The sequence below is a fragment of the Cetorhinus maximus genome, chromosome 18 (assembly GCF_964194155.1).
Source record: "Cetorhinus maximus chromosome 18, sCetMax3.hap1.1, whole genome shotgun sequence".
NCBI classification, from domain to species: Eukaryota; Metazoa; Chordata; class Chondrichthyes; order Lamniformes; family Cetorhinidae; genus Cetorhinus; species Cetorhinus maximus.
Window position 1 is genome coordinate 77,519,288 of NC_135896.1, and position 18,230 is coordinate 77,537,517.

The 18,230-nt window shown below is 43.4% G+C and overlaps 1 protein-coding gene across 1 annotated transcript in view; it reads right to left on the minus strand.

Moving 5' to 3' along the window:
• vps39 (VPS39 subunit of HOPS complex) overlaps positions 1-18,230 on the minus strand; it is a 118,082-nt gene that overhangs the window by 70,776 nt on the left and 29,076 nt on the right. Inside the window, exons 6-9 of the mRNA XM_078563014.1 lie at positions 16,905-17,003; positions 9,864-9,956; positions 6,919-7,102; positions 209-329 (exon numbers count right to left, since the gene is read on the minus strand). Coding sequence (XP_078419140.1) covers positions 209-329; positions 6,919-7,102; positions 9,864-9,956; positions 16,905-17,003 — 497 coding nt within the window. The remainder of the gene's footprint in view (positions 1-208; positions 330-6,918; positions 7,103-9,863; positions 9,957-16,904; positions 17,004-18,230) is intronic.

Consider the following 18,230-nt stretch of genomic DNA (forward strand, 5'->3'; position numbering starts at 1 on the left):
GTACAACACTTGCTTTAGTTACTTTGTGGCTATGGATTCAAATCCCAATGCCACATGGCACTTCAATCTTCCAGATGCAAAATGCTTTAGCTCTCAGTTGAGCAAAGCAGCCTGTTGTGGAAGGATTTACTCCCTGATGGCCCTTTTGGTGTAATATGCATGCGTTTTTGCAAGGCAATGGAATGGTAAAAATGGCATGCTGACTTACCCTCCTGAAGTGATAAACCGCGGCCTTTGCAGCTCCACACTCTGTACCAGCAGGCGTGGCTCAAAAGTACGGATCTCCACATATCGCGGCAGCACTGCTATGATATAAGGCGACTGATGTTCTGTTGGAGAAAATCAAATAAAATGGATATAGCTACTGAGAAACAACAACTTTGAGTAATTATGGTCAATCTTTTTTAGTTCCTGTGGAAAGGTCTGTTCAGTGCTTTTTATTTCCAGTTTTCCCCCCAGCAAGTATTCTTAAAGCACTCTCACTGACCTGACAGCAGGTTTAAAATCAATTCCCATTCTATGCTGATTTACCTAATCTCAGCCAAAGCATTCCTGGTGCTACAATTAGCCTCAGTGGCCTTGGTATTGTCGATTGGGAGGGGATAAACAAGCCCAGTGAGATGTGCTGCAAAGGCACAGTAGGAAACCTAGTTAGTATTAGATCAAGCTTAGCTGTCATCATGGCGGAACAATGGTCATAGTAAGCAATGCCTGTGGAAAGTATCTAAGCAAGGAAGGCAGGACAAGTGAAAAAAAATAGGATGGGTGAGAGAAGCTGATTTCTTTACACTGAAATAGTAGATGTACAACCAATTTCACTGGTTTTTTGAAGGAGGTAATGGAGAGAGTAAACAAGGATAATGTAATAATGTCCAAAAAGCCTTTGATAAGGCACCACATAATAGATTGATAAGGTTAGAGCATGTGAAGTCTGGGGAACAAGTGACAGAATGAATAGATAGCTCATAGCAAAGCAGAAAGTAGAGAGAAAGTTAACTATTCAGAGTGGCAGAAGGTAGGAAGTGGTGTCTCACAGGGATCAGTGCTAGGACCATTGTTGCTCACAAGTTACATTACCGATCTAGACTTTGGAATCAAAAACACAATTTCTAAATTAGTGATGACACCAAATTGGTGGCATAGTCAATACCAAGGAGGACTGCAACAAATTACAAAGTGACATTAATAAAAATAAAGAATCTAAATGGTGTAGAGGAATCAAGAGATCAGGGAGTACAAATGCACAAGTCACTGAAAAATAGTGACTCATTACCATAGCCATAAAAAAAAGTAAACCAAGCGCTAAGGTTAATTTCTGGGGGAATTGGAATGAAAAGTAGAGAAAACATGAGAAATAATAATGTAGATGGGAGCAGAAAGTTGCAATGGGAGATTGATAGATCAAGTGAGTGGCATCACTGCAAACTTCAATGTGGGCAAGTATCAGATCATGGTTACACCAAATGTGGAGTACTGTGCACCGTTCTGGTTGGCGTATTATGAGACAATGCAAAAAACATTTACAATGTGATACCAGAACTGCGACGCACTCCCCCTCACCCACAAACACACATCTCACACCCTCGCTTACCCATACACACACCCTCTCAGACACATACAGCCACACGCACGCCTTGCCGTCTGCCGTGGGCGGGCGGCCGCCTCGCTGTCTGTTGCACACAAACTCCCTCTCGCGCACACACGCCCCGCACGCCCCCTCGCACGCACACACATCTCGCTCTCACACACACCTTGCTCTCTCACTCGCGCGCACGTGCACACTCATTCGCGCGCACACACACAAATCTCACACACCACACCCCCACACACCACCCCACACACACACACTCACTGTCACTCATGTCATTCACCTGCACACAGTCACTCATGTCATTCATTCTCACTCACCCCCTACCAGACTCCGGGCTCCATACTGTCTCACTCCCAGTCACCCTCATCCACCCAGGGCTCCTGAAGCTTCGCTCCCCCTGCCTCCCGAGTGCACTCTGCTCTTCCCTCCGTGGGCCCTGGAGCTCAACCCCTCACCCCTGAGCCCCAGCACATTGGTCCCGCCCCCAGTGTCCTGCACACTCACTCGTGTCCCCCCTTCCCCCACATCTGTTTCCTCTTCTCCCCAGCAAACTCACCATCACTTGCTCACTGCTCCTCCAATCACAGACTGTATCTCTCCCCCACACACAGTTGTGATAGGCTCACTAGTAAGCAAACATGGGAAAGGAACAGCCTATGATTTGAGGAGCAAATCCTTGCAGAATTGTTTTTTTTTTATTATTCATTCACAGGATGTGGGCTTCGCTGGCTGGGCCAGCATTTATTGCCCATCCCTAGTTGCCCTTGAGAAGGTGGTGATTAGCTGCCTTCAAGAAGGTGGTGATGAGCTGCCTTCTTGAGCGCTGCAGTCCATATGGTGTAGGTACACCCATAGTGCTGTTACGAAGGGAGTTCCAGGATTTTGACCCAGCAACACTGAAGAAACGGAGATATATTTCCAAGTCAGGGTGGTGAGTGACTTGACGGGGAGTGGGGTGGGGGGATCTTCCAGGTGGCGGTGTTCCCATCCATCTGCTGCCCTTGTCCTTCTAGATGATAGTGGTCGTGGGTTTGAAAGGTGCTGTCTAAGGAGCCTTGGTGAATTCCTGCAATGCATCTTGTAGATGGTAGACACTGTTGCTACTCTGCGTCGGTGGTGGAGGGAGTGAACGTTTGTGGACGTGGTGCCAATCAAGTGGGCTGCTTTGTCCTGGATGAGGTCAAGCTTTTCGAGTGTTGTGGGAGCTGCACTCATCCAGGCAAGCGGGGAGTATTCCATCACACTCCTGACTGGTGCCTTGTAGATGGTGGACAGGCTTTGGGGAGCCAGGTAGTGAGTTACTCATCACAGGATTCCTAGCCTCTGACCTGCTCTTGTAGCCACAGTATTTATATGGCTAGTCCAGTTCAGGTTCTGGTCAATGGTAACCCCCAGGATGTTGATAGTGGGGGATTCTGTGATGGTAATGCCATTGAACGTCAAGGGGCGATGGTTGGGTTCTCTCTTGTTGGAGATGGTCATTGCATGGCAATTATGTGGCGCAAATGTTACTTGCCACTTGTCAGTGGAAACCTGGATAATGCCCTGGTCTTGCTGCATTTGGACACGGGCTGTTTCAGTATCTGAGTCGTCGCGCACACTGCTGAACATTTTGCAATCATCAGCAAACATCACCACTTCTGACCTTATGATGGAAGGAAGGTCATTGATGAAGCACTTGAAGATGGTTGAGCCGAGGACACTACCCTGAGGAATTCCTGCAGTGACGTGCTGGAGCTGAGATGACTGACCTCCAACAACCACAACCATCTTTCTTTGTGCTAGGTATGACTACAAACAGTGGAGTGTTATCCCCCTGATTCTCATTGACTCCAGTTTTGCTAGGGCTCCTTGATGCCACACTCGGTTAAATGCTGCCTTGATGTCAAGGGCAATCACTCGCACCTCACCTCGGAAGTTCAGCTCTTTTGTCCACGTTTGAACCAAGGCTGTAATGAGGTCAGGAGCTGAGTGGCCCTGGCGGAACTCACACCGGGTGTCTGTGAGCAGGTTATTGCTTAGCAAGCGCCGCTTTATAGCACTGTTGATGACCCGTTCCATTATTTTACTGAAGATTGAGAGTAGACTGATGGGGCAGTAATTGGCCAGGTTGGATTTGTCCTGCTTTGTGTGTGCAGGACATACATGGGCAATTTTCCTCATAGCTGGGTAGATGCCAGTGTTGTAGCTGTACTGGAACAGCTTGGCTAGAGTTGTGGCAAGTTCTGGAGCACAAGTCTTCAGTTGCCAGAATATTGTCAGGGCCCATAGCCTTTGCACTATCCAGTGCCTTCAGCCGTTTCTTGAGATCACATGGAGTGAATTGAATTGGCTAAAGACTGGCATCTGTGATGCTGGGGACCTCCGGAGCAGGCCGAGTTGGATCATCGACTCCGCACTTCTGGCTGAAGATTGTAGCAAATGCTTCAGCCTTATCTTTTGCATTGATGTGCTGGGCTCCTCCATCATTGAGGGTAGGGATATTTGTGAAGCCTCCTCTTCTAATGAGTTGTTAATTCTCCACCACCATTCACGACTGGATGTGGCAGGGCTGCAGAGCTTAGATCTGATCCGTTGGTTGTGGGATCGCTTAGCTCTGTTTATCACTTGCTGCTTACGCTGTTTGGCACCCTGTGTTATAGCTTCACTAGGTTGACACCTCATTTTTAGGAATCGCTGGTGCTGATCCTGGCATGCCCTCCTGCACTCTTCATTGAACCAGGGTTGATCCCCTGGCTTGATGGTAATGGTAGAGTGGGGCATATGCCGGGCCATGAGGTTACAGATTGCATTCGAGTACAATTCTGTTGCTGCTGATGGCCCACAGTGCCTCATGGATGCCCAGTCTTAAGTTGCTAGATCTGTTCGAAATCTATCCCATTTAGCACGATGGTCATGTCACACAACACGATGGAGGGTATCCTCAATGTAAAGGCAGGACTTCATCTCCACAACGACTGTGGTGGTCACTCCTACTGATACTGTCATGGAGAGATGCATCTGTGGCAGGCAGGTAGGTGAGGATGAGGTGAGGTATGTTTTCCACTCTTGTTGATTCCCTCACTACAAGCTGCTGACCCAATCTAGCAACTACGTACTTTAGGACTCGGCCAGATTAGTCTGCAGTGGTGCTACCGAGCCACTCTTGGTGATGGATATCGTAGTCCCCCACTCAGAGTACATTCTGCGCCCTTACCATCCTCAGTGCTTCCTCCAAGTGATGTTCAACATGGTGGAGCACTGATTCATCAGCTGAGGGAGGGCAGTAGGTGGTAATCAGCAGGAGGTTTCCTTGCCCATGTTCGACCTGATGACATGAAACTGCATGGGGTCCGGAGTGCCTCACCTCTGCTGGGTTTGTCCTGCCAGTGGAACAGGACAAACCCAGGGATGGTGATGGTGGTGTCTGGGACATTATCTATAAGATATGATTCTGTGAGGATGACTATGTTAGGCTGTTGCTTGACTAGTCTTTGAGACAGCTCTCCCAATTTTGGCACTAGCCCCCAGACGTTAGTAAGGAGGACTTTGCAGGGTCAACAGAGCTGAGTTTGGCATTGTTGTTTCCTGTGCCTAGGTCAATGCCGGGTGGCCCGTCCAGTTTTATTCCCTTTTTGAGACTTTGTAGCGGTTTGATACAACTGAGTGGCTTGCTAGGCTATTTCAGAGGGCAGTTAAGAGTCAACCACGGTACTGCAGTGGGTCGGGAGTCACATGTACACCAGACCAGGTAAGGGCAGCAGATTTCCTTCCCGAAAGGACATTAGTGAACCAGATGGGTTTTTACTACAAAAAAACAATGGTTTCATGGTTATCATTAGACTTTTAATTCCAGATTTTTATTGAATTCAAATTCCACCACCTGCCATGGCAGGATTCAAACCCGGGTCCCCAGAGCATTACCCTGGGTCTCTGGGTTATTTGTCCATCGACAATACCACTACACCATCGCCTCCCCTATTCTACCCACGTGACAGGCATTTTGAAAACTGGCTCCAGGGGACACAATCTGGTTGGACAAGCTTGGTATATGCCTGAAATCTGTTACTGTTCACATTTTCGAATTTAGTGTCAGCTGCAAGGATTGAAATTGCACCCTGTATACCCAAGTCCAGATCATTAACATATGTCATTCAGAACTGTGCCCCCAACACCTATCCCTGACGGACAACACTGCACAGTTCATTCAATTCTGAAAAACAACCATTCACCATTATTCTGTTTTCTGCACCTTAGTCAACTTCGCATCCAAACTCCTCCTCTAATCAACCACATTATCCCCAACAATTCTGTCCATGACTTCATGAGACTTTCGGAAAGCACTTATTTATACAAAAGGTAGTGGAAATCTGGAACTCTACACCCACCCCTCCACATTCCCAAAAATGTTGAAGCAAAGTTTGTTGAAAATTTCAAAACTTAGATTTTTGTTAGGCAAAGGTTATGGAACCAAGGTGAGTAGATGGAGTTAAGATACATATCAGCTATGAACTAACTGAATGGCAGAACACACGAAGGGCTGAATAGCCTCCTCCTGTTTCCACACTCCAAACTGACTTTGTTCCTCTCTGTGGGGAATGCCTTACATTCTGCATTAGTCCCTGATAAAGCTGCTGAAATGAGGAATTCAGCCTGTGTTGCACAGGAGACATTCACTGTACACATAGGCTGCATTTGATAATGTTGTTGTACAGTGCACTACAGTGTAAAGATATTGTCCCATCTCACAGCCAGCATAATTTAAACATGGGCAGTTAACAGGCTCTTTATGAAAAGGGAGATAACTGATGGGTAAGTACCATCAATAGAAAATGCTTAACTATCCATCACTACGTTCAATTTATTTGAAAAGAAATTCTGCTTGGTCAAAACATTAGCAGTGTTCCCTGAAGAACTAAACAAACATACTTTGACTGAAGTGCAATTCTTTTTGGCAGAATGCGCATTAGCGCCACTGCGTTTGTCTGGTCCCATTTTCCCTTTCCCACACAAAGTCTCCATTATGTATTTACACAGCAGGTACAAAATATTCAAAATATAAAAATGAGGGGTTTTATTTTGAAGTGGAGGGTGACAGAAGGAGGGGTAGTGGTCGGGAATTTGTTTGGCCATATTTATGTATACCAATCTGAAGAGCACAGTTTTGCTACTGTAAAGTTATTCAAATTCTCAAGGTATAAATAAATTGCTTTAGCATCAGTCAGCATTTATTGTAGCCCTCAGAGTATGAAGTAATAACATACAAGTACCCTGCAAATCATTCACAAGAATTCTGCAGAAAAAATCTATTAGAAAGAAGCAAGAACTTTGATTTCAAGTTTGCATACCCATGGTGAGAGGGATATCTGTCCAGTTCAGAGCACATTTCTGAGTGCAGATTCCATCCTTATTCAGAACCACTGTTAAGTCATCTTGCCCAACTGCCACCTTTTGGTCCTCCAAGGGAGTCACAAGGGGCTCCAGTTGCTTCCCGGTTGGGAAAAGCTCTTTTATTGAACCTTTCCCATCCAACTGTTTAGCAAAGAGAAGAAAAGGTTATTCGTGTAGACGTTACCGATTCAAAATCATTCAACCCACAACAATGTAACAATGTAATCTCAGCCTGTAAAAAGACAGCATTTACACACACCTATAATGTAATTGGATTTATTTGATAAACTCCTAATCCATAGTAATTCACTGTAGACACTGCCCGGATATATTTACAATCACATTCTTCCATGTGCCGTGTTCCCAATCATTGCCTCCGCAATCAGTGAGATTATATTCTTTTGAGGAAATAGCTATCAGGAGTTTTTTTTTAATTATTTCACGGGATGTGGGTGTTACTGGCTCATCCAGCATTTATTGCCCATCCCTAATTGCCCTCGAGAAGGCGGAGGTAAACCAACTTCTTAAATTGCTGCAGTCCAAGTGATGTAAGTAGATCCACAGTGCTATTAGAAAAGGAGTTCCAGGATTTTTCAGCGGCAGTGAAGGAACGGCAAAAGAGTTCCAAGTCAGGATATGGTGTGTGGCTTGGAGGGGAACTTGCAGGTGGTGATGTTCCCATGCATCTGCTGCCTTGTCCTCCTTGGTAGTAGAGATTACGGGTTTAGAAGGTGCTGTCGAAAGAGCCTTGGCGAGTTGCTGCATGCACCCTGTAGATGGCACACACTGCTGCCACTGCGCATCAGTGGTGGAGGGAGTGAATGTTGAAGGTAGTGGATGGGATGCCAATCAAGCGGGCTGCTTGGAAGATGGTGTCGAGCATCTTGAATGCTGTTGGAGCTGTGCTCATCCATGTAAATGGAGAGTATTCCATCACACTACTGACTTGTGCTTTGAAGATGGTGAACAGGCTTTGGGGAATCAGGAGGTGAGTTACTCGACGCAGGAAATTCCCAGACAATTGTTCAGACAATTCCCAACAGGACATGGAGCCTATCTACTCTCTTGACTGGAATAACCCAAGGAGATGATGGAAATTCTCAGCAGTATGAATCAAATGTAATTTGTTCATAATAAACTTGTGACTAACCTTTCAAGTTCTCTTATTCCCCCAATCCCAACAAATCATACTCAAGTTGCTACCTCTCACCAACTCTCAGGTTTGAAATGACTTGACCACAAATTCCATTGAACTTTTGCTGTTCTATACTCAGGCTGCTGATGTCTTTCTCTGTGTGGCCACACTATCCAGCCATCCTTTTATTCCAGCTCTGGAGGGGGTGGTGGGGCACTCTTCAGCTTCATTATTCTATCATTTGCAGCAGGCTAAGGGCCTTAATTCTGATGGCAATTCTTCTGAAAATGTCTTTTATTGGGTTGATTACCCAGTAAGTTGCATGAAAAATTTAAATAGTGTCCTAAGATGAGTGTGCATGCTACATAAGGTCCTGTACCAACACAACCAAATGCTACTCTACCTCCTTCCTACCCTTCCAGGAATCTGCAACCTTATGTTAGAAAGGCTATATTTAACATTTTAACCAGTAGCGGGCTGTGATTTCAGACATAAACATATGGTAAATGAGAGCTTAGAGAACTGTCCCTTCTAATCTTGAGCAGAAAGAGCTATCGCTGACCATTCATGCTAAGGAGGAATAATTTTAGAAGACTATTATGCATAGATGATCTGTTCAATGTGCTCTCTTCTGCTCAGGTGAATTTGATAAACTGAAAATCATCTTCATTTACAGCAGCTCTAAACAGGGCTTGAAGAACTTGTCACACCTCCACTGCAGCACAACCATACATCAGACTTAACCGAGGATATTTTGTTTAATCTGTCCATAGTGAACAGCCCCTCCAGTGACCATGACAGAGGTTTTTAGTGCTGGTGCTCGGTAGCATGAATGGCTGGAGAATTCTATGTCACCATTTTAAACCATTCTAGAAATGGAGATCCAACAATTTTGAGATGGTGGTGGTACCTTTTTGGAATTGTCGCCATCATATTGTAGATATTAATACAATCATAGAATGGGGAAGAGAGAATAACTGGTATGTGCTGCATTCTGGGAATCATTTTAAGTTACAGCAATGCTGTTACATTTACCCACGTTTGTTGCATGTAACTATGCTGCTTTGTTCATCCAGTGATAAAAGTACAGATCAAAATTTTCCAATTTTTATGTTTTTACTCATGAATTGTACTCAGCTAAAACATGTTAGCAAAGATGACAAAACGACTTCTTAGATTGAGGAATAATCCGAGTCCGACTGATCAACAAAACTTACATAGCCATCAGAAGCAATAGATTGGTCAAACATCTAATGAAGCAGATATGATTTTACTGAATTGGATAGGATTGAATATCAGGAATGTTCAGGAAAAAAATGCAAGGGTGGCAAGATCATACTCCCCAAGGTCTAGGTCTTGATCACAGTTTGCAGTTGTAACATTGCTTCACCTTCAAGCTGAACTTTACATGCTTGTATGTTTTGAATTGACAAAGATTAATAGGTAGGTAAGTAGTGGCAAGTTTTCCCATTTCTGTAATGCTGTACTATCTTTGATCAGCAATTCCATTGTATCCACTGTATTCATTCATTTATGTTTAACCGCCAGAGAACATCCTAAATTTGTTCGGTCACAAATAAAACAGATGTACAGTGGAAAGCATGGATGGCACTCATTGCCCATTTTCTGCCATATGTTCCTGCTGTTCCCCTGGGCTTTGTATTGTACACCTCAAGAAATTCACATTCAATTTGTGGGCATACTAGCATTCTATCAAAACAAATTTTTTTTGCAAAATGCAGTGCTGCAAAGCTTCAACCTACATACCCGAATAAGATAGTAATCCCTCTTAAAGCCCACGCAAATGGAGTTCTCACACCAAGCCATGGATTTGGGAACATCAGGAACACTGAAATCCGCCTGTAACAAAGACAGATGATAATTGGTTTACATTGTTTCCTCGTTCTTTGAGTGTACTTCAACTAATATAGGAATGTAGAGGATCAGCAGCCAAATGTGGTTCAGCAGGTTGGCTCTGAAATTTATTTAAAAAACTGCTATCATACACTCTTCTCCTTTATGCATTTCAATCATTTCTTTTGTCAAATTTGTCTGCACTATCTGCCTTGTCGAATTGTCTGGTTTGTACACCTGTGTGAACAGTACATACAAGAAAATAGGCCATCCTATAAACAATGGACAGTTTTACACCATTTGGGAAGCATATTAGTTATATAGAACTGGATTTAATGAAGCCCATTGCAGCGGTAACCATGGCAGCTAGGTCCACTTAATCACAGAAGAGACCTCGCATCTGTCTCCCAGTGGCAACAAGAGCTCCTTGGATTTGGGAAGGGCTGACGCAGGATTCCCTTCCACCAGTGGGATGTCAATTAGGCTCATTAATGAGCCAATCAACACCCATTACTCTCTGTCATTTCATCAAAGTCATTAATATAGATAGCTGAGACCCCAGCACTGATCCTTGCGGCACTCCACTAATTGCAGCCTGTCAACTTGAAAATGCCCCATTTTTCCCTATTCTTTACTACTTTCCCATTAACCAATCCTCTTTCCATAATATATTACCCCAAATTCCATGAGCTCTTATCTTATGTATTAACCTTTTGCGTGGCACCTTATCGAATGCCTTTTGGAGACCCAAGTATTACACGTCTACTGGCTCCCCTTTATCTACCCTACCAGTTACATCCTCAAAAAACTCTAATAAATTTGTCAATATGACTTCCCTTTTGTAAAACCATGCTGACTTTGCCTGATCACACTATGATTTTCTAAGTGCATTGTTAAGACTTCCTTCCGAACAGATTGTAGTACTTTCTTGACGACCGATGCCAGGTTAACGGGCCTGTAGTTCCTGTTTTCCCCTTCCCTCCTTTCTTGAACAGCAGTGCTACATTTGCTTACTTCCAATCAGCTGAGACAGTTCTAGAATCTAGAGAATTTTGGAAACGCATAACCAGCACATCGAGCATCTCTGCAGGTAACTCTTTCCGAACCCTAGGATGTAGGCCATCAGGTCCTGGAAATTTGCCAGGTTTTAGTCCCTTAAGCTTCTACTATACTTTTTCTCTGCTGATACCAATTATCTAAATTTCCTCGGAAAAACTCAGCAGGTCTGGCAGCATCTGAGGATACGAGCACAGTTAACGTTTCAAGTCCGAATGACCCTTCAACAGAACTAAGTAAAAATAGAAGAGAGGTGAAATATAAGCTGGTTTAAGGGAGGGGTGGGACAAGAAGAGCTGGATAGAGGGCCAGTGATAGGTGGAGATAACCAAAAGATGTCACAGACAAAAGGGCAAAGAGGTGTTGAAGGTGGTGATATTATCTAAAGGAATGTGCTAATTAAGGGTAGAATGCAGGACAAGCAAGGTACAGATAGCCCTAGTGGGGGTGGGGTGGGGGGAAGGGATCGAAATAGGCTAAAAGGTAGAAATAAAACAATGGATGGAAATACACTTTAAAAAAATGGAAGTAGGTGGGAAAAGAAAAATCTATATAAATTATTGGAAAAAACAAAAAGGAGGGGGAAAATCGGAAAGGGGGTGGGAATGGAGGAGAGTGTTCATGACCTAAAATTGTTGAACTCAATATTCAGTCCGGAAGGCTGTAAAGGGCCTAGTCAGAAGATGAGGTGCTGTTCCTCCAGTTTGCCTTGAGCTTCACTGGAGCAATGCAGCAAGCCAAGGATGGACATGTGGGCATGAGAGCAGGGTGGAGTGTTGAAATGGCAAGCAACAGGGAGGTATGGGTAATACTTGCGGACAGACCGAAGGTGTTCTGCAAAGCGGTCACCCAGTCTGCGTTTGGTCTCTCCAATGTAGAGGAAACTGCATTGGGAACAACGAATGCAGTAGACTAAGTTGAGGGAAGTGCAAGTGAAATGCTGCTTCACTTGAAAGGAGTGTTTGGGCCCTTGGACGGTGAGGAGAGGGGAAGTAAAGAGGCAGGTGTTGCACCTTCTGCGGTTGCATGGGAAGGTGCCGTGGGAGGGGGTTGAGGTGTAGGGGGTGATGGAAGAGTGGACCAGGGTGTCCCGGAGGGAACGATCCCTGCGGAATGCCGCCAGCCCTTCACCCCGCCTTGCTTTCTACCCTTAATTAGCACATTCCTTTAGATAATATCACCATCTTCAACACCTCTTTGTCCTTTTGTCTGTGACATCTTTTGGTTATCTCCACCTATCACTGGCCCTCTATCCAGCTCTTCTTGTCCTACCACCACCCCCCCACTTAAACCAGCTTATATTTCACCTCTCTTCTATTTTTACTTTGTTCTGTTGAAGGGTCATTCGGACTCGAAATGTTAACTGTGCTCCTATCCGCAGATGCTGCCAGACCTGCTGAGTTTTTCCAGGTGTTTTTGTTTTGGATTTCCAGCATCCACAGTTTTTTGCTTTTACCTTAACTTCCTCACTCATATTAGCCCTTAGGTTACCCTCTATCTCTGATTTGTAACTTATATCTTCTTCTGTGAAGACAGAGACAAATTATTTTCCCCATGATTTTTCCTGTCTCTGCCTCCAAGAGACCAAAGTTTATTTTACCTACCCTCCTTTTTTTATATACCTGTAAAAGCTCTTATAGTCTGTTTTTTCATTCCTGGCTAATTTACTTCCATATTCTATTTTTTCCCTTCTCAACTTTTTGATGGTCCTTTGCTGGTTTTTAAAACATTCTCAATCCTCAGACTTACTACATTATAAGCCTCATCTTCTATGTTGACACTATCCTTATCCTCCTTAATAAGCCATGGATAGATCTTTCTTCCTGAATTTTTATTTCAATGGAATGCATTTTTGTTTAACCTTTTGCTTTTTTTTTATGTTTACTTATCGCCATAGATTTTAGTCTGTTGATGCAATAAACCTTAGCCAGTACTCCCCTCTTACCTATTTAATTGGCTTTGTTTCAAGTTTAAGATTCTTGTTTGTGATTAGACTTTGCAATAAAAGTCAGCCGTGGCTCAGCTGATAGCACTTTTGCCTCTGAGTCACAAGGTTTTGGGTTCAAGTCCCACTCCAGGGCTTGATCACAAAAATTAAGGCTGGCCCTCCAAGTGCAGTAAAGAGGGACTACTGCAGTATTGGAGGTGTCATCTTTTAGATGAGACATGAAATCAAGGCCCGATCTGCCTACTCGAGTGTTTGTAAAACATCTCATGCCATTGTTTTGAAGAATAGCATGGGAGTTATCCCTGGTGTCCTGGACAATAATTTTCACTCATTGAACACCACAAAAGCAGATTGTCTGGTTCAGGTGTCTGCATTCACCTATTTCATCCAACTCAACAACATGAATGAAATCATAAAGCACTCAAAGGCTGGCAACTTAGAGGATTCAGAAGTATTCGAAGAAGGAACAAAAGACTGATTTTGTACTTTAAAATGTTACTGCAGTTCTATATGTCACTTTCAAAATATAACTGAATTCTATATTAAGTATGATTCTATTTCCCAGCAGTTCTTTTATTATATCATTAATTAACTCTTCATCATTGCACAATACTAAATCTAAAATAGCCCTATCCCTAGTTAGTTCCACAACGTAATTCTCCAGGAAACTGCCACAAAAGCTTTCTACAAACTAATGTTACAGAGCACTTCTGTCAATTTGACATGTCCAGTCTATACGAGATTAAAATCCCCCACAATTATTACATGGCCTTTGTTACAAGCTCCAATAATTTCTTGTTTAGTGCTCTGCCTAATAGTATGACTACTGTTAGGGGGGCCTATAAACTCACCACCAGTGTTTTCTGACTCTTGCTATTACTAATCTCCACCTATTCTGATTCTACTTCCTGGTCTTGAGCCAAAGCTGACTTTCTCACTAATGTCCTTAAGTTATCATTTACTATCAGGGTTACCCCTCCTCCTTTTCCATTCTGTCTCTTTTTGAACTTATATACCCTGGAGTATTTACGTCTCAACCTTGGTCTTCTTGTAACCATGTCTCTGTAATGGCAATTAAATCTAACCCATTTTTCTCTATTTGTGCTACTAGCTCATCTATCTTATAGCAGATACTTCGCACATTCAGGTAAAGAGCTGTTAATTTTATTTCTTTACTACTATTCCCTGCATGAACTTCATTCACTGATGCATTATTACCATTAAACTCACTATACCTTCCTGTCCCACTCTCCTCATCTTTACTCACATTACCACACTGTTCTATTGTCTCAACTTTTCTCCACAGATTTCTAAATCTCCCTTCACCATAACTCTTCACCCCAGTTAGTTTAAAGCCCAATCCACAGCCCTAGTTATATGATTTGCCAGGATACTAATCCCAACCCAGTTTAAGTGAAGTCAATCTCAAAGAATTAGCTCCCTCTTTCCTGAGTAATGGCAACTGTGCCCTGTGAATCGAAGTTTCTTCTTCTTATACCACTCTGAGTTACGTGTTTAATTTTATAATCTTCTTGACTCTATGCCAACTGGCACGTGGCTCAGATAACAACCTACAGATCATTACCTTTGAGGTTCTGTGTTTGATTTGGATCCGAACTCCTCAAAGTCTCTCAGTAAATGATCATTCCTTGTTCTACCGATGTCGTTGGTTCCTATGTGGACCATGGCAACTGGATCTCCCCTTCCGACTCCAAGTTTGTCTCCAGTCGCAAGAGATGTCCTCAACACTGGCACTGGGCAAGCAGCACAACCTTCGAAGCTCCCAGTCATGGCTGCAGAATACAGTATCTATCCCTCTACATGAATGGCACCTTGCACCATGGTAATTTTTGTTCATCCATCCTGCTGTCCTTGTTTTTATCCACACAGGTAGCAAGAACCTCATATTCGTTGAGCAGAGTCAAGGGCTGAGACCCTTACATCACTGCATGTCGGATCCCATACCTGTCTGACTCGTAGTCACACCCACCTTTTCCTAGCCATTAACAAACTGTAAAGTTCTAGTTAACCTAAGGAGTATGACTGCCTCCTGCAATAAAGTATCCAGGTAACCCTCCTCCAGCCTGATGTCCCACAATGTCTGCAACTCAAGATTCCAGCTCACCAATTGCAAGTTGAAATTGCTCAAGTTGCAGACACTCACTGCAGATATGGTTGTCCGGGACAGCAATTCATACCACAGATTCTCAAATGTTGAGCCACGGCATACCATTAGCCCTGCCACATCTGTCTAACCTTATTTCATCAGTCAATTAGTTACTAATTTAATTAGCTGAAGTAATTAAAGCAAGTTACCATTCTCTGAGGGTGGGGACAAAAAAACATTCACCAGCTACTGGAGGTAAAACAAGAACAAAAAGCAGCACCTCCTTCACTCTCTGCACCGAATTCCATATTGTTCCAAATTCCCAACTTAGCACTCTATTCACATTGTTCCCAGATCACTTAAAATGCAGACCATGTTATAGAGGCACATCTAAATATGTCAGCCGTGGCTCGGCTGATAGTATTTTGTCTCCAAGTCACAGGGTTTCAGGTTCAAGTCGTACTCCAATGCAGCACTAAGGGGCGACTGCTGCGTTGGAGGTGTCGTCTTTCAGATGAGAAGTTACACCATGGCCCGAACTGCCATGTTATAAAATCCATTCATTCGGTGTCTGCGTGCTATGTAAGCTTGTAGTCTGTGGAGATAGTAACATTTAAGGGACAGGATGTTCCATTGCTTGTTACATTTGTTCCTGCCTAGTAACAAGGGTGGAGCCCTCTTGATTGTTTTGATAGGTCACCAGATCAGTTGAAGGGTCAGTGAACAGTCAGTTTAAGTGAGTCTGCCAGCAAGTGTCCAAGGTGAGGAACAAAGACAAAAGGGACAGAAACAGGTCCCAGTTAAGTAAAAAGGAGCAGAGTAACAGGCTTCCAAGCAGGGAGCAGGCTTTAAGTGAAGCCCTGGTAGTTGAAGAGGGCTCAGAGGAAATCCTGAAGATCCAATAAAGCAGCTGAAGGGATGGTGTGACGTTCTGCTTGGCACGGCCAAATATCTAAAATTGTGCTTCTAAGTCGATGCTTGAATGTGCTCGGAAATCCCTGGAACAGAATCTTGGAAGATGAGATTGAAACCCTCCAAGATGGGCCGTCATTGAAGTTGCCTGAGTTGGAGCAACTGTTGAAGAGAATTCCAAGGTGAGATCTTTGAACGTGGAGATTGGAAACCCTCGTGAGAAAGATGAAGTTTCAGTGAGATTGGTTGGCTCACAGTCTGGGTGGGTTATTGAGAAATCCCTGGAATCCATTTTTGGGCGCATTTGTCATTTATTGTGTAGTGTGGTGTGTTCGACCACAATTTGCCTGTTAATTCACAGGTACCTCATACTTACCCTGAATATTAGAGTATAAGATAGATAATGTAAATTGTTTTCTCTTTCAGAACTTGTATAATAGAGTTTATTTTTGTTTGTTCCAAGCCCATGGAATCTTGTGGTTTTATTCACTTAATAAGCATCTTGAATCTCAAACTCGGTCTACTTCAATTAAAATGTTACTGGTGCCTAACTGGATCTCCCCAACAACCCAGGGTCTGACCAAGGATGTAAAAGATCCCTTGGCACTGTTTGAAGAAGTGCAGGGGTATTATCCCTGGTATCATGGACAATATTATTCCCTCATTCAGCATCACAAAAACAGGTGATCTAGTCAAGGGTAGCGCATCATGTGTTTGATCCAACTCAACAACATTAATGAAATCACAAAACACACCAAGACTGGCCACTTTACAGAGTAGAGAAGAGTTTGAAGATGGAACAAAAGACTATTTTGTACTTAAAACATTACAGCACTTCTATTTATCACTCAGGAGCCCACAATTTTCATATCTGCGCTATCTATTTTTTAGGCTATTTTCCTGGAGCTTTCCTCAAGTTAGGAAGCCTCACCTGTGTTTCATGAAACTCCCTGTCCTGCCAGTAGTAGAGCTGAAGTTTCTTCTTCACAGCTACACACATATTGAGAATCAGCTCATCACCGTCAGATCGCTGAAAACACAGAATACATGTTACCAACTGATCCAAAGAAGCTTTCCTACTCTGGATGAAACACTTGCTAATATGTAATATTAATATCTTGGTGTACCAAGTAACATAAATCCAGGAGGGAAAAATCCAGTTCATAAACCGACCCTCTATTTACGCTGAATCCATACCAAATTTACTTATCACTATTGCAAAAGTGACCAATAACGACCACTGTAGCCAGATCTTCCTTACCTGCAATCAGTAGCAAGATAGCAAATTAATTTTCAAACCCAAAGATCAAACTTTAGTTCCTCCAATGTCTGTTAAGACAACAACTGGCTGAGCTACATAAATCAGTCAAAAGAAGCAGGTTTGTACTGGGATTTGCTGATCTCAGGCATGATGGTAACAGGGGTGATCTGATTTGCCTCTGTGCCTGAATTAGCAAAGGCGAAAATGGGCAATGACTCCTACTTTGGCTACGCACACACACACACATGAGGGGAGACTTAATTGAAGTATATAAGATTCTGAACGGTATTGACAAGGTGTACATGGAAAGGATGGGTGAGTCCAGAACTAGGGGGCACTGTTTTAAAATTAGGCTTTGATCTTTTAGGACAGAGATGAGGGGAAATTTTCTCTCTCAGAGTTGTGCGACTTTGGAACTCTCTGCCTCCGAAGGTGGTGGAGGCAGGGACATTAAATATTTTTAAGGTAGAGGTAGATTGATTGCCTTGCCTAACAAGAATCTAAGGTTATTGGGGGTAAATGGGAATGTGGAATTCGAAACACAAACAGATCAGCCATGATCTTACTGAATGGCGGAGCAGGCTTGAGGGGCCGAATAGTCTACTTCTGCTCCTATTTCATATGTATTCACGAATGCATCAGGTAAATACAAGAGCAGGCTCAGAGATGTTGCCTGCCATGAATGATTCATTTGGCAGCTTCTCGGCTCATGCAAAAACAGCTCATTGGTTTAATTGCCAGGTGACTGGTAACCACAGAAACATAACCTACCTAGAAGTCAATGCCTCTAGAAGAGAAGGGGCCAGGCAGTTAAGATCTAACCACTAAGATTAAAATCCTTCTAACTTCTGTCCTTAGAATATTATCAATTATGAAATTCCATGTGCATTTATATACTGAGCCCCAAAACAGCAATGGAGGAGTGCAGAACAGCATTCCAGTAGCAGCTCAAGTGCAATTAGAAATGAGCAATGAATGCTGGCCTTGCCAACAATG